The sequence below is a fragment of the Dreissena polymorpha genome, chromosome 6, assembly GCF_020536995.1.
Source record: "Dreissena polymorpha isolate Duluth1 chromosome 6, UMN_Dpol_1.0, whole genome shotgun sequence".
Classification (NCBI taxonomy): domain Eukaryota; kingdom Metazoa; phylum Mollusca; class Bivalvia; order Myida; family Dreissenidae; genus Dreissena; species Dreissena polymorpha.
This window is the reverse complement of record NC_068360.1, coordinates 17,748,715-17,765,752: the sequence shown is the minus strand read 5'-3', so window position 1 is coordinate 17,765,752 and position 17,038 is coordinate 17,748,715. Positions and strand designations below refer to the sequence as shown.

Genomic DNA, 17,038 nt, shown 5'->3' with positions numbered 1-17,038 from the left:
CATCGGCATGCGCATATCCCCATCCGCAAAATCATAGAACCAGTTGAAATGCACTGCGCTTATTCCATTCATCCGCATCCGTATCCGTATCCGCATATCCGCATCCGCAAAAGAACGCTCAAGTGAGCATTCTAATGCGGATGCAGACGAGATATGGACGGCATTTAAAACAATGAGGGGAAAGCTGTCATCTCAAAAATCAACCGAAAAACTTATCGAATTGGTGAAAAATTACCTGGAACTATACAATCAACGTGACTCAGATTTTACCTCAAATGTTTGGAAAAGTATAGCAAAGGCGCTAGAAGAAGATGTTTCAGGTATTTACCATTTGTATTCATAACAATTATCTCAATTATAATTTTCAGTTTTATCCATATAATGAAAAGTGTGCACTTTGTGCCAAACAGTTGTCCAAAGAAAGGCAATCATGGCTCCTGACTTACAGATTTCTATGGACTTGTATAACGCGGAGTCGAACGCTATTTTGTCACCGTCTACATATCCTACAGGTCTAAACAATTACAGCCTGCCCTGCCTGAGCATAGATTACAACAATCGTTATTGTCATCTGTTAACAAAGAGCATGGTTTCCAGCATATGTCAACAGCTAGTTATGTGGCCTACCCTGTGGCACAGGCACAGGACAATCAGACCGGCGGACAACATACAGGACTTAACATTTTGAGCACTGCTATTGAAACCTTACAGTAAAACGAGCGATTGTCCACAATTTTGTGACAAATTAAAGTGACATATTTTCCTTGTTTGTTTAATGTCTCAAGTACAGTGAAACACAGGTCTTTTCGAGAACATTTTATTTCTAAATACATTATATGCATCATTTGATATTGTTTTATGCTTATGATTGTTGATTAAGTTTACGTTGCCAATATGTAAGTACATTAAAGTTGAATAAACGTATATAAAATTCAAATTATTGATTCACACAAAATATTTATAGTTACCGCAAGCAAATAGCTAGACGTTGTTTGGCTCCAATGGTCTGTCTTGTAACCGATTTCTTTGAAATAAACTCTTCAACTAGAGAGAGAACGTATCCGAATTGTTGTTTGTTTAGTCTAAAGTAACCTTTAAACTCCTCATCAGCAAGTTCAAGTTCTTTAACTAAATGGCTGTAAGTTCCAAATGTTTGGCAATTTCTTATTATTGCACGTGCCCACCACCTGCGCTTTCGTTTACGTTTACACTTCTTCGCATGAGCAACAGCAGCACCAATTAACAAAAATGGGAAAACTCTTCTTCTGCATACATGTACATGTTTTCAGTTCAGAAGATTTTCCAAAAAAGAAAGATATGTTCGACGTATGCGGATAAATGGAATATAGCGTCCGTATTATAATTTTGCGGATACGGATACGGATACTCTTATTGAAGCCACCTTCAGTCCCTTTCATGGGTTAAGCTAGTAATTGGTATATTTGGGGGAGATCTAAAGAACGCTCCCACAGTAACTGTGACCTAGGCAGACACCATATTCAACAAGCCAAGATAGCTATTTGACTTGTAACTATATATATTTGTTCAGTGTGTAAAAGCCAGATGTTATTGTCCTATATGTTTATGTTAAATCCTGTATGAGTTATGTAAATATCATACCATAAAATTTCTAATAATAATTTATATTTGTCAAGGTTGTAAAAAATTAACAAGGTACAAAATACTGTCAAAACAACGCTGTAATTCAAGGTATTTATAAACATTATTCCTGAAGACAAATCTATTAAGCAAGTATAAATAGGTAACCTTTTGCAGTCCTAAGTCATCAATTACATGTGAGCTGTTACATAAGGTAAAAAAATGTCATTTAACTTTAGGAAGACAAATAGTGATACATTTGTTATCTAGTTTAAACAACACTTTAATTATGCAACTTCTAAGTTAAATTTAGGTGCTTTAAAACATTGTCATAGTAATACATTTAATAATAGTACTGCGAAGTCACTTTTAAGACAATAAATTACCAAGAAAATGTAAATTGGCCAGATTAATTCTGGGGAAAACTATTGATAAGTGAGGGAAGGCAGAGACACATATTTCTCCAAATTCAGTCAGCTTGCACAATAATGAACTCAAATAAAGTGCTAATTTTTTTTATATAAGGCTTAATTTGGTGTGAGAATTGTCCATGTGGAAAAGCATCTCAGTATGCTCAAAGGGCCATACTTGTTTTGTTTTGGGAATATATTGATAGGTGCCTTATGAAATATACAGTTAAATTTGTTGAAAAGGTCTGTTAGCACAAGAAAATTGGCGCAATATTATGCATATCTCACCACCCTGTACCAGATGTCTGCTGCATCAAATGTGAGCTTGTCAGATAATAGCTTCAAATATTAACCCATTTATGCCTAGTGGACTCTCCCATCCTTCTAAATTGGATCAATTTATTTCCAAAGTTATGGATGTCTAGTATATTTATTTCTGTATTTAGAATATTTCTTACAGAAATTCCTTTAAGCAAACAGCATAGACCCTGATGAGACGCCGCATCATGCGGAGTCTCATCTGGGTCTACGCTGTTTGCCAAGGCCTTTTTTCTAGACGCTAGGCATAAATAGGTTAAATAGAAAACATAACACACAGTCATCCAAAATTGACTTATATGACTCTCAGTTAATCACATGTTTAATCTGCACCAAGACAGGGAATGATCCTCATTTTGTGAAACTTAGGCTAAATGCATGTGCATACATTGTCCTCCCAGATTAGCCTGTGCAGTCCCCACACTTTCCGCTTAAAGGAATGTTTGCATTATAAGAAGTTTCTTCGATAAATAAATCAAATCTAGACATAAAGTGTCCCTGATTAGTCTGTGCAGACTGCACAGGCTAATTTGGGATGACACTTTACTCACATGCATTAAGCCCTGTTTTCCCAAAATGAATCTCAACTGATGCCAAATGTCATATTGAAGGCTACAAAATTGTTGCTGAGAAATTATCTTCAAAAGCGTATCATTAAGCTGTCATTAGACAGTCAGGTACAACCCATTAGGTACTCATATGAAAGTGGTACAAAATGCTTTTTTGTGGAACTTTGAAGTGTAAAAATTGCATACAATCAAGCTGTACAAAGTTTAAGTGATACAGATTTTTTAGAAAGGTACTGCGGAAGCACTTATTTTTGCAGAGCTCTAATTTCATGTTTGCGCCTTTTATGCCAAAAACCACAACCAACATCATTATTATCAACATCTTTGTCATCATCAGTAAGCAGTTTGGTTCATCTGTTGTTGGTTTATAAACTTAAAGGTGGTGGTCATTCCACCTACTCATAACCCTAATTTGGGTACTTGCTAGGCCATGATATGCTTTTAAATTGAGCCGCGTTCTGAGAAAACTGGGCTTAATGCATGTGCGTAAAGTGTCGTCCCAGATTATCCTGTGCAGTCCACACAGGCTAATCAGGGACGACACTTTCCGCTTAACTAGATTTTTGGTAAAAAGGGACTTCCTTTAAACGAAAAATACCATTAAAGCGGAAAGTGTCATCCCTGATTAGCCTGTGCGGACTGTACAGGCTAATCTGTGACGACACTTTACGCACTTGCCTTTTGCCAAATTTTCACAGAACAAGACACAATTGATGCCTCCATCCATATAAAGCCTCAATACACTGATAATTATTAAATGCTTTTTAAAACAGCATGAGTTGTCATGAAAAAATATGTTGTTTACACTTCATGAAACACTTTTTTGGTGCTAAAAAGTGCATTTAACTATTTTTATGCTTGAAATTGGTTGGTGCAAATCAAATATATGCTTAATGCCAATGCCTCCATAGTACGAGTGTATATACTGCGCCAACTTGAGAGGCACAACCAGAGACATCTCAATTGTATAGAAACTATTCATTGAGCTGCATCTTGCAAAAATGTGTCTTATGACGTTGCTGAACATCTTTTGTGTGACTCTGGACACATAAAAACAGTGTCTTGCAAATATGGGCCTTTGGACATATTTAAACAGTGTAGCTCTAGATAAACAGCTGCAAAGTGAGTCATAATAACAGTTATTAAGACCACTATACCTTGCATACACAAGTGTAAAGTACTTAAAGAAGAGGGCCATGATGGCACTAAAGTGCTCACCTGTGTTCAAGGTACATACATCGTTGAAGGGGAAGGCCAATTTCAAAATCAGCCAGGATAACATTGAGACATTTGTTCTGACTAAGTTTTAAGACAATTGGGTGATAAAAGCAGCCTATAGAGTTTCACAAGCTTTTTCTCCTATTTAACCTTATGACCTAGTTTTTTTATCCCAGGTGACCCCAATTTCAAATTCTGCCAAAATATTCTGACCAAGGTTCATAAAGATTGGGCAATAAATGTGCCTCTACGGAGTTCACAAGTTTTTTCTTTAATTTATTTTTCAATGTGGTTGACCCAACTGACCCAGTTTTAAACTGTGCCCTGTTATTTTTATTCTGACACAATTTCTTGAAGATTGGGGAATAAATGAGGCCTGCAGAGCATTCAAAAGATTTTTATTTAATTTATGTTTATCTGGAAGATATAGCTTTTGACCTTAAGTGACCTAGTTTTTGACCCCAGTTTCAAAACTATGTTGACCTATCAAAAAGAACATACCGGTATGTCCTGACCAGGTTTTTGAAGATTGGGCAATAGATGCAGCTTCTAGAGTGTTTGCAAGGCAAATGTTTACACACAATGGAAACAAGGGACAAAATTGTCACAAAACCAGGTTTTCATTGTGAAAAAAAAATCTGATAAAGGGAGAAAACTCAAACTGAACTTTTGAAATGAACAAACAAAATTAACCCCCTTTGTAAGTGTTTTTTTTTAAATCTATTTTTAGTCGTGGCGACCTTGACATAGGAGATATTGACGTGATTCTTTCGTGCGACACACCGTCCCATGATGGTGAACAAATGTGCCAAATGATTTTAAAATCTCACAATGAATGACATAGTTATGGCCAGGACAAGCTCATTTATGGCCATTTTTGACCTTTGAACTCAAAGTGTGACCTTGACCTTGGAGATATCGACGTAATTATTTCGCGCGACACACCGTCCAATGATGGTGAACAAAAGTGCCAAATGATTTTAAAATCTGACAATGAACGACATAGTTATGGCCCGGACAAGCTTGTTCCCCCCGCCAGCCAGCCTGCCAGCCAGCCAGCCAGCCCGCCTGCATTTGCCAATCTCATAACCAGTTTTTTCCTACGGAAAACCTGGTTAAAAAACCTGGTTAAAAACTGTGCTCAGGCGATCAACAAGAGCTGTCAGAAGACAGCGCGCTCGACTATTTGAGTGCTTGACAGTATAACGTAAGCCATCATGGGGAAATTGTTCATATTCAATAAGGTCAAGGTAATATTGTCATATTCTAAGTGGAAGAGGACCATAATTGAAACATATTGATCGCTTATGTTTTAAAGAAGTTGTACATTATAGACGAGTTCAAGTATATTTTCCACAATATATTGAACATTTGTCAAGACATAAAACAAACTTATAAGAGTTTATTTCAAGTTTGATAGCAATAGCTTGGGTGGGGTGGTTGGACAGTCCTTCAAAATAAAATAAATAAATATTTGTGTTTTTTTTTTACCATATTTATCAATAAAATCTGGATTCACCAAAACATGTCAATCAGGTCTGCAATCAAAAAAATGATTAAATGTATCATGAAATGCATTCCAGGTGTTTCTTAGGTCAGCAGGGGACAAAAATTCCACTCGTCCGCTCGTATTGACGAGTGAAATCTTGAAAGGACGAGTGAATTTCCCTAAAGCTCTCGTCCTACAGGACGAGTGAAAATAAGCTGATGTTCACCCCGGCGAAATGTTGTTCATGATTTCATGAACACTTCAAGCCAATCAAGAACTGTTCATGAACGGTTCTGAAAAAGTTCATGAGCTTGGTTCATGAACTTTTGGACATGAACTGTTCTTAAGACATGTTCATGAACTGTTTATGAATTATTGTTGAACATTTCAAAGTTCATGAACAGTTCTTCATCTAACCATAAATACTTAGTAATGAACATTTCATGCACAAGTATTTCTAATGACTTTTCTGAGACAGACTTTAAGGATCCATCATGAATAATTCATGAATTCCTTTGTGCTAGATGTTTCATACATATTTTTGAAAGTAATATTGAAATGTCTAGCATACAAATCTTGTAGATTTGTGAAACCTGTGAAGTTAGTATGAATATGCATAGTACTTTCACCACTGTAAGTTAGTTTTCTTGACCTGTTCTAGAGAATTTTAAGAACATTTTTACAAGAACTGTTCAAGAACTGCCTTCAGGAACACTTCAATAACTTTTTAAGGAACTTTCCTGTTCTTGAATTATTCTTAAACTATTCTTGAACACTTTAAGAACTTTTTTGAACAACATGTTTCCTTCTGATGTTCTTTAAAATGGTCTACACAATGTTTTCAAACGTATGATAGACTTTTTAAGAATCTAATATGTTCTTAAAAGGATCTGTCATTTTTCTTGGAAGACTTAAAAGACAAGTTTAAGAACGTTTTAAGGACATCTTATTTCAAGAACAGTTTAAGATGATATCAAGAACTCAATGTACATTGCATTGCTGTTTTTACAAAGAAAGAATATTATGTGCACAGGAAGTTGAAACGGAAGGCACATGGTTTATGTTATATTTGAAAGTGTAAGTCTTTAATAAATTACCGGCTGAACTGATCAGCCATTGGTTCCATTTCAAGTTCTTTGGCACTGTAAGTGTAACCATTTCAGGGAAACCATTGATTAGTAAATGATTCTTGAACTGAAAATGAGACTATTCATAATATTTTCAATACATGAATTATTCATGAACATAAAGTGCAAAGTTGTATTATGAAATTTAAAGAGTATTATCAAACCACTTGTATCTCAGTTATTAGTGTTATATTTAAATTATTGTTATATGTTGCTATCAATATGTTAAGTGCTAATACAAGACTTGTTTCTTCTTACCCTGACCTGTTTGTTGAGCTTTAGTAACACTTATGATAACCTTTGCATAAATTGACAAAGTCTTGTTCATGAATAGTTCATGAACACTTCATGCCACCTCAGTTCATGAACTCTTGAAGAACTATGGTTCATGAACTATTCACTTACAGTTCGTGAACAGAAAATGAGCCATTGAAAAATAGAAGGAAAATGTTCATGAACTGTTCGTGAACAGCAAAACCCTGAAGAATTTTTCAATAATTGTGTTGTTCATGAACTGTTCAAGAACACTTCATGTCATTGGTGTTCATGAATAGTTCATGAACATTTCATGCCATAATGGTTCAAGAATAGTTCATGAACACTTCCTGCCATTAGGTTTCAAGAATATTTCATGAACACTTCATGCCATTAGTGTTCATGAACAGTTCATGAACTAAAATTTCAAGAACTTTTCACAGACGTGGTTCATTTTCTGTTCACGAACTATTCATGAACAATTCATGAACTCAGTTCACGAACAGTTCATGAACTGTTCACGAATTATTCGTGAACTGCAGAACAACATTTTGCAGGGGCAAGATGAATTTTCAGACCAGTATGACTATTTTTCATTAAATAAAATCATTTTCTAAAAGCATATCTATTCCGAAAGTAGAATGCGAATGAACCGGAAATTGTTATTGTAAATTTCATACAGCAGGTGCGCGTTGTTATGCGAGACTTGTGTCCCAAGTAAATATTGGCTTTTTATTGTAAGCTTTGCGCGTACATGTTGACAGGGAACCATGCGACTGCAGTCACTGTTATTATTTAAGCGCGAAGTACGGTTTAAAACGAGTCTGAATTTCGTTTCAAAAATGTCTAACATACAAGCGTTGTTTAAAGGGGGCGAGGGCGATGTTCAAACGTCCGAAACGGAAAGCACGCGAGCATTAGAAAAAATTATTTATATTGTGTTCCTCATAAATAAAGTAACTTATTTCACTGCTTAGCAGTGATATACTTTAGGAAACTTTATAAGTCATATCAGCCCTTTGCAATCTTTATTTCACACATATTTGAAGGACGAGTGCGTGTGTTTGCAGGACGAGTGAAAATTTTAATGCACTTGTCCTGCAGGACGAGTGCAGTTTAGGAATATTTTTGTCCCCTGGTCAGGTTCCTTCAAATATTTTATTGGCATGATATGATTCAATTGCTAATTCCAGTACAGAATGCACACTGAAAACTGATTATAAACTGTAACTATTTTAAAAGATGTCTTCAAAGCATTACAAAATGCATACATTTATCTAATATAAAGATGCTATTTGTTCCTATACATTACTTCAACATGAGTTTGGAAAAAAATAAGATTTTGGAAAGATTTGCTTCTTTAATTATATAAAAAATGAATAATCAATTTTACTTAAATTTTGATAATGAGCTATACTTAACCAGGCACTTAATGTTAGCAATTATTGTAAATAAGATTACTTAATTTCTAAAACAACACACACAGTCAAATATTTGAAAAAAAGGCACATTACACAGATAAGTATCACCAGCGATTATTGAAGAGTATTGCAAGTTTTTCCAAACAATCAATAGTAAGATGTTTTGTGAAATAGTTATGCAGAGTCAACATTTGAGGTCTATTCCATTAACCCTTTGCATGCTGGGAAATTTGTCATCTGCTGAAATGTTGTCTGCTGAATTTCTAAAATTAGCATTTTCTTTGATTTTTTTCACAGAATACTATCAGAATAGCAAACAGTTTGGATCCTGATGAGACGCCACGATCTGTGGCGTCTGATCTGGATCCAAACTGTTTGCAAAGTCCTTCAAAATTCGGTTCCCGCACTGAAAGAGTTACAGAATTCAATGTGTTGTATGCACTCAGACAGAGACTCTTGAGATAAATTGTAAGTTCAGAAAGGGGCATAACTTAAGCAAATTAAATGTTGGATTATGATATTTCACATGCACAACTCTACCGCGTAAAGGACAAGGAATGTAAGTTTCAGCTTTAAATGATTGTTAAGGTAGGAAACTTAGTAGCACGAGTTAAAATGTGTCCAGATAAACAGCAAGATATTTATATGGGCGGTGCTCTGTGAAAAGGGGGTTTAATGCATGTGTGTAAAGTGTCGTCCCAGATTAGCCTATGCAGTCCAAAGTGTTGTCCCTGATAAGCCTGTGTGGACTGCACAGGCTAATCTGGGACAACACTTTACACACATGCCCCCTTTTCACAGAGCATGGTCCATTTTGAATCCAGTATACCAGCACTACCATACTTCCTTGTAGGGGATATAAATATAAGGGATTACCATTACACAAAGTGTTGTGTTTACCAGCACTACCATACTTCCTTGTAGTGGATATAAATATAAGTGATTACCATTACACAAAGTGTTGCGTTTACCAGCACTACCATACTTCCTTGTAGTGGATATAAATATAAGAGATTACCATTACACAAAGTGTTGCGTTTACCAGCACTACCATACTTACTTGTAGTGGATATAAATATAAGTGATTACCATTACACAAAGTGTTGTGTTTACCAGCACTACCATACTTCCTTGTAGTGGATATAAATATAAGGGATTACCATTACACAAAGTGTTGCATTTACCAGCACTACCATACTTCCTTGCAGGTGGTATAAATATAAGTGATTACTGTTACATTATTTCACACAGATTAATGACAACTTGAAAATTATATCAGAATATGAATTTATACTTCCACATGTTTATAAATAAATTATCATACAAATCCTACTTAAAACCTATGTACAAGTGTTCCAACCCAATGGCATCCAAAGTGTTGCGTTTACATATATAGAGACACTTCCAAGAGTCCATTCTCTGGGTAGAATCAGTACTATGTGCCTTTGGAAAACTCTTGAAATAACTACCAAGTGTGGAGATCAAACCCTGGAACCCCAGTGGTAAGGAATACATTCTCCTATTACGATGGAGTAAAATCATCATTATTAACTAAATTTACAGTGACCAGAGTCTAAATGTGAGCCTAATTGCATTGACCAAACAAGAAAAAAAGATTTGCAAATTTCTTAATGAAACACTTGTTGTTTAAGTTTTTACTGTTTGAAGCCTGGACCGTATTTAAATTTGCAATCATTTAAAAAACAAAAACAATTGCAAGAACCGAATACGACCATTATTGACTGTCCTACCGCTATAAAGTCTGAATGTAGAATGAATATTTTACAACCTTGTGAATGAAGTTAATGTCCCAATTTTACCGATTGTCAAACATTCGCAGAGATAACAATAAATCAAGCTAAGATTGTATATTGATTCTTGTATGTCTCCATACTAGATAAATATATAACATTTGTAAGAATGTACCAGTAAGTCTTTGAACACTTGAGAGAGAATTAAAAAAAAAAAAATTATTGAAATAAATTCTTTGCTTCATTCATTCATTTCTTACCTAGAGGAGAAGTTACAAGGGTTGATAGCAACAATAAGAATTGCTCATAAACATGCAAAACTGTAATTAGTTTGGTCAAACCTATGTTAGATAGAATATTGTGATAGAATATTGTCACTGTCTGGTTACACTTAAATAATGATCATGCTGGCAATATTGTCACTGTCTGGTTACACTTAAATAATGATCATGCTGGCAATATTGTCACTGTCTGGTTACACTTAAATAATGATCATGCTGGCAATATTGTCACAATCTGGTTACACTTAAATAATGATCATGCTGGCAATATTGTCACTGTCTGGTTACACTTAAATAATGATCATGCTGGCAATATTGTCACTATCTGGTTACACTTAAATAATGATCATGCTGGCAATATTGTCACTGTCTGGTTACACTTAAATAATGATCATGCTGGCAATATTGTCACTGTCTGGTTACACTTAAATAATGATCATGCTGGCAATATTGTCACTGTCTGGTTACACTTAAATAATGATCATGCTGGCAATATTGTCACTGTCTGGTTACACTTAAATAATGATCATGCTGGCAATATTGTCACTGTCTGGTTACACTTAAATAATGATCATGCTGGCAATATTGTCACTGTCTGGTTACACTTAAATAATGATCATGCTGGCAATATTGTCACTGTCTGGTTACACTTAAATAATGATCATGCTGGCAATATTGTCACTGTCTGGTTACACTTAAATAATGATCATGCTGGCAATATTGTCACTGTCTGGTTACACTTAAATAATGATCATGCTGGCAATATTGTCACTGTCTGGTTACACTTAAATAATGATCATGCTGGCAATATTGTCACTGTCTGGTTACACTTAAATAATGATCATGCTGGCAATATTGTCACTGTCTGGTTACACTTAAATAATGATCATGCTGGCAATATTGTCACTGTCTGGTTACACTTAAAATAATGATCATGCCGGCAATATTGTCACTGTCTGGTTACACTTAAATAATGATCATGCTGGCAATATTGTCACTGTCTGGTTACACTTAAATAATGATCATGCTGGCAATATTGTCACTGTCTGGTTACACTTAAATAATGATCATGCTGGCAATATTGTCACTGTCTGGTTACACTTAAATAAAGATCATGCTGGCAATATTGTCACTGTCTGGTTACACTTAAATAATGATCATGCTGGCAATATTGTCACTGTCTGGTTACACTTAAATAATGATCATGCTGGCAGCAGAAACATGACTTTAATGATTACATGTATACAATTTGTGTATGTCTGTAATTATAACATTTTGACATTCAAGATGCTGCTGCTGATGATGATGATGATGGTGATGATGATGATGATGATGATGATGATGATGATGATGATGATGATGATGATGATGATGATGATGATGATGATGATGATGATAATAATAATGATGATGCTGAATGTGAAGAAGAATATATTGATGATGATGTTGATGATGATGGTAGTGTTGTTGTTGTTGTTGTTGATGATGATGATGATGATGTTGCTGATGATGATGATGATTATGTTGATGATGATGTTGTTATTGTTGATGATGATGGTGTTGATGATGATGATAATTTGAAGAAAAGGTTACCTCACAGACGTTGTCACACTTATTGTGCATAAGCTCTTGTTTGTTGCTGGCACATGGCTTCATACACTGAAAGCATGCAAGCAAACATTTTATTAACCTCATTGTTTTTGACAAATTTCTATAAAAGCACAACTAATAAACAATTATCATTGGAGACGTATTACTTGTGCAACAATGGCAGTTTTGGGTAATCTGGATGACATAGCCTTTTTTTCTACAAATCCTGTTATCTTATCGAATGACAAATGACCACTAGACCCCGTCACCAAAACTAACCTTTTGTTTTAAAACGAAATTGTTCTTCGATTGTGCGTAAATCTTTATTTACAAAGACTGCGTTCAGTTCAATGATGAAAAACAAAGGGCCAGTCTTTTCTTATCATGACTAGCATTCTAACTTGTTAAACCGTGATTCTGTGGGGATTATTGACAGGGGGTCTACCCCTGTGCAGGTGTCAGCACTTATCTCACGCTATCTACGGAAGGCCGCTTGAGTGTCAAAAGAATTTACTCTGCTCGCTTTAATCCCGAGTAAACATCTGACCTTTGCATGACAAAAATAAGGAGTAAAAGGTACTATTGCCATTGCAGGCATTTTTGACACCTTTGTAAGAGCTTTTCTTTACAGCTTAACAATACACTCCATTAAATTTTTGTTAACTGTTGAGTGCTCACTTTTTTAACACTGCAGTTTCCTTAATCTATCAAACCTTATTTACAGTGACCTAAGTTTGGCTGTTAAACCCAAATGTAAAAGACTACATGATTTTGATCTGGCAACAATTATTTTATCCATGTTGTTGTCAATATCATAAAATCTGATGAGAAGAATGTTCACTCAACCCTTTACCTCTTACATACGTATGTTGATGCATGTTTGGTCCCTTAGAAAGTTAAATTTAATTCAAGGACCCCAATGGAAATGAGTACTTGTACTTTATTGGGTTATCCCAGGTCTGCAAGATCAATATATATTTGTACACTGTTATTTCTTTACCATATTTGTTTTATTATAGGTTCTTATCTGTATTATTGTTATTTTGTACCTTGATCTTGTACCTAAATAAATTTGATTGTTTCTTACTAGATTCAAGTTTTAATGGCTTCATTTCCAAAACTACCATACTGATGAGCAGCAAACAGCATAAAACAAGAAAAAGACTGCAATTTACTCGCAGGCTGTTCTGGTTTTATGCTGTTTGCACATAGCCATTTTTACTTTGCTTCTAAGTGGGAAAAGGTTAATGACATAATTATATTTATCTGTACACTTGTTTACAAATAAAAAGATTTCTTCTTCAAAAGAAAAAGTGAAACTTATGAAGAAGATATTAACCCTTTGCATGCTGGGAAATTTGTCGTCTGCTAAAATGTCGTCTGCAGAATTTCTAAAATTAGCATATTCTTCGATTTTTTTTTCAAAGAATACTATCAGAATAGCAAACAGTTTGGATCCTGATGAGACGCCACGTTGTGTGGCGTCTCATCTGGATCCAAACTGTTTGCAAAGGCCTTTAAAATTCAGCTCCAGCGCTTTAAGGGTTAAACACACAATTATAAAAACTATTTATGTTATTTTTTCACAATTAAATCATACGTGCTATACATCATGATTTTGGCGGGACAGTCTTGCATTTGGGTTGTTTGTCCCACAATCCCGATTTAAGACAATTATGATTGTACCAACACTTGTACAAAATTATGTTGGTTCTATAAGTTTATTCTTTAACTGGCTATGCAAGCTCTGTTTGGCTAAAACTTACAATTGCTTATCCCTTCCTAGGACCCTAAATGCCACAATCTAGCGTGTTGTTGTTTGCATTTTATATAAGCAATTTATCTACAAATATACAAATATCATATGTTACATATACCAACAAAGTTTTAAATATGCATGTATAATTTGTCAAAATGCGACATTTGTATTACAAATAAATCAATTGAAGAAAAATTTATTTTTGATGTTCATCTACTTTTGTTTTCATCTGTTTGTCAGAAAATAGTATACACGCACTGCCCCTAGGTAAATTGAAATTTATTTGACGATAGGTCGAATAACAACAATGGTGCTTCATGCACTCACATCATGTTACATGATTTTACACACGCTTGATTGGAATACTCCTGTCCCGATTGGACGTCAAGAAGATGTATCCCATGATTTCACTTTGTGTCACGCGCATTGCAGTGCACCAGAAAATGGAGAACTTTTGTGATCATTCGATTCCTAAACACTTTTTTGTAAGAACAATACTGACTACTGACTAAAGTAAAGGAGAGATATAACATTGTAACTATATAGGCAATCCATGTGAAAGATGTCAGTCCTTGGACATGTCCGATAATATTTGCTGATACTGTAGGTCCTCATGTCGGATAAAAAACAATTTGTAAAACTATGCTTTGATAAAAAATGACAATGAAACTGTGAATATGTAAACAATATGGATTTGTTCATATTTATTTTACTTAGATTGTTTAACCATTAAATAAAACAGCTTTTACCATCCAGTCGAACTTGCTATCTTTGCTGATGATGTTACAAACTCCTATTGCAAATCAGTCAAATATTGCCACTTATTGTATTCAGAATTGTTATACATTATGAACATCATAATGATAAAAATAATGTATAAAAGGTATTTTATATTGTTTTGAAAAAAGAACAAGGCCCAGTTAAATCTGATGAGGCCCGGTAAATTTTAAAAGTTAGCGCACATCATGTCCTGTAAGATTTGTTTGTCAGTCACGTGGGTTGGGTTTAGGTATCCCGACTGGAGAGTTCTGCTTTAAGGTCAATTTTATGGAATGTCAAGTTTTGGACTTGAAAAATTATGGCATGTAAGATTCAATACCAATTGAATATGTGACTGCTAAAGCATGGTTTCAAAATTTGGGAGGGAAATTTATACAGTACTTAAATGAAAATGTTAATTCTGAAATTAAATACTTTTTGCAAATGCCTGTTTCTCTAAACCTTACGATACCACTTACAATGGGCTAAAACATTCAAATGACAATTTATTTACTTTATGATCTGTCAGAATTTTCTCAATTAAAATTGTGAAATCACAATATCGAATTATCAAAATGTGGTCTCCAATTCTGGTAGGCACACCCTTTTTAAATTCGAATCTCCATTAATAACAAATGCAACGGAATTATACACCCAACTGACACCTAATTTATTAAACATGGATTTTCAAATAATCGATGTCTGTTTGTTTCTCTATTATCTGCAAATCATGATTAATTAAGACTGACCTAGATTTGGTGATAATAAAGATTGAATAAAGACCTTGGTAGTAAATATTTGCATTGACTGCCTTCCCCAATGTTTAAAATCCGATGTAATCTTTCAGTGTAAAGATGAATCAGTTTGTTTTACTGGTGTTCATTTATATTGTACACCTAAATGTTAAATGGACCATCTCATTTTTACAAATTTGGGTCAAAGTATTTAAGCAATTTCACGTTATTCTAAATGTGTATTCTTATTGAAATGAGAGAAAAAAAAAACACTGATATATTTGCACATCAAGCATAATGAAAACTTTTTTTTGAAGCAAAATGTAATTGATATAAATGGACATAAGACTATTAACCCTTTGCATGCTTGGAAAATTTGTCGTCTGCTAAAATGTCATCTGCTGAATTTCTTTATTAGCATTTTCTTCGATTTTTTTCAAAGAATACTATCAGAATAGCAAACAGTTTTGATCCTGATGAGATGCCACGTTCTGTGGCGTCTCATCTGGATCCAAACTGTTTGCAAAGGCCTTCAAAATTCGGTTACAGCACTGAAAGAGTTAAACAAATAAACCCTGATTCTCTGCATGAAAGATCACCCTAAATGTCAAAAAAAAAAAAAACTTTTTCAAAATTTAAGGTTAACGGATGCTCACATTTTTACATTTATTGGACATAATATATTCTATTGTCAAACAAATAATACAAAATCATTTACACATATATTCTAAATTTAATATTTTCCATTGAAATTCAAACATGTTTAAGATTTGAGACTGTGTACAGAAAAACTGGTACAGTGACTGGTAATCCTCTTTTAAATATTTTAACAACACTCAAAAGAAGCACATAAATACGCCATCCAACATTTAGGCCAAACACAAAAATGTTTGTTTTTGTGGCATGGCCAAAAATGTAGGATTGGCAGATGATAATTTATTGTCTTACATTATAGATCTAGAAAGTAAACAAGAGATGTGTTTGACAGAAACACAATGCCCCCTAATGCGCCTCTTTTTTTTTGGTGAACCTTGACCTTGAAGGATGACCTTGACCTTTCACCACTCAAAATGTGCAGCTCCATGAGATAAACATGCATGCCAAATATCAAGTTGCTACGTTCAATATTGCAAAAGTTATGAAGAAGGTTAAAGTTTTGGTTAAAGTTTTTGAATATTTTTTTTGACCTTTGACCTTGAAGGATGAACTTGACCTTGACCTTTCACCACTCAAAATGTGCAGCTCCATGTTATACACATGCATGCCAAATATCAAGTTGCTATGTTCAATATTGCAAAAGTTATGAAGAAGGTTAAAGTTTTGGTTAAAATTTTGGGACACACACACACACTGACACATACAATGACAGACAGGCCAAAAACAATATACCCCCGATCTTTCGATCCATGGGCATAAAAAAGCTTGCTTGTGTGAAATTTCTAGTAAAATTATTTTTATTCGCCATCACAAAAATAATTATGGGAAAATATTACACTGCCTGGATGGTCAAAAAAACAGACTGACCAACAGATATCACAGATGATTACAGTAAATCCCATCTACTATGAATTGTTTACAATAATACATTAGGCCTTGTTCTGGGAAAACTGGGCTTAATGCAAAAGACTCCCTTAAAACATAAAATTCCATACAAGTAGAAATTGTTGTCCCTGATCAGACAGACTGCACAGGCTTTTCTGGGATGACACTATGAAACTGCAATATGCTGAGTTTCCTAGAACGTGGTTCATTTAGGAT

At 34.5% G+C, this 17,038-nt stretch overlaps 1 protein-coding gene across 1 annotated transcript in view; it reads right to left on the bottom strand.

Annotated features, from left to right (window-relative positions):
- The window catches only part of LOC127834882 (anosmin-1-like), a 71,924-nt gene that overhangs the window by 32,088 nt on the left and 22,798 nt on the right, over positions 1-17,038 (bottom strand). The window contains exon 3 of the mRNA XM_052360992.1: positions 12,032-12,097. Within this exon, the coding sequence (XP_052216952.1) occupies positions 12,032-12,097 (66 nt within the window). The remainder of the gene's footprint in view (positions 1-12,031; positions 12,098-17,038) is intronic.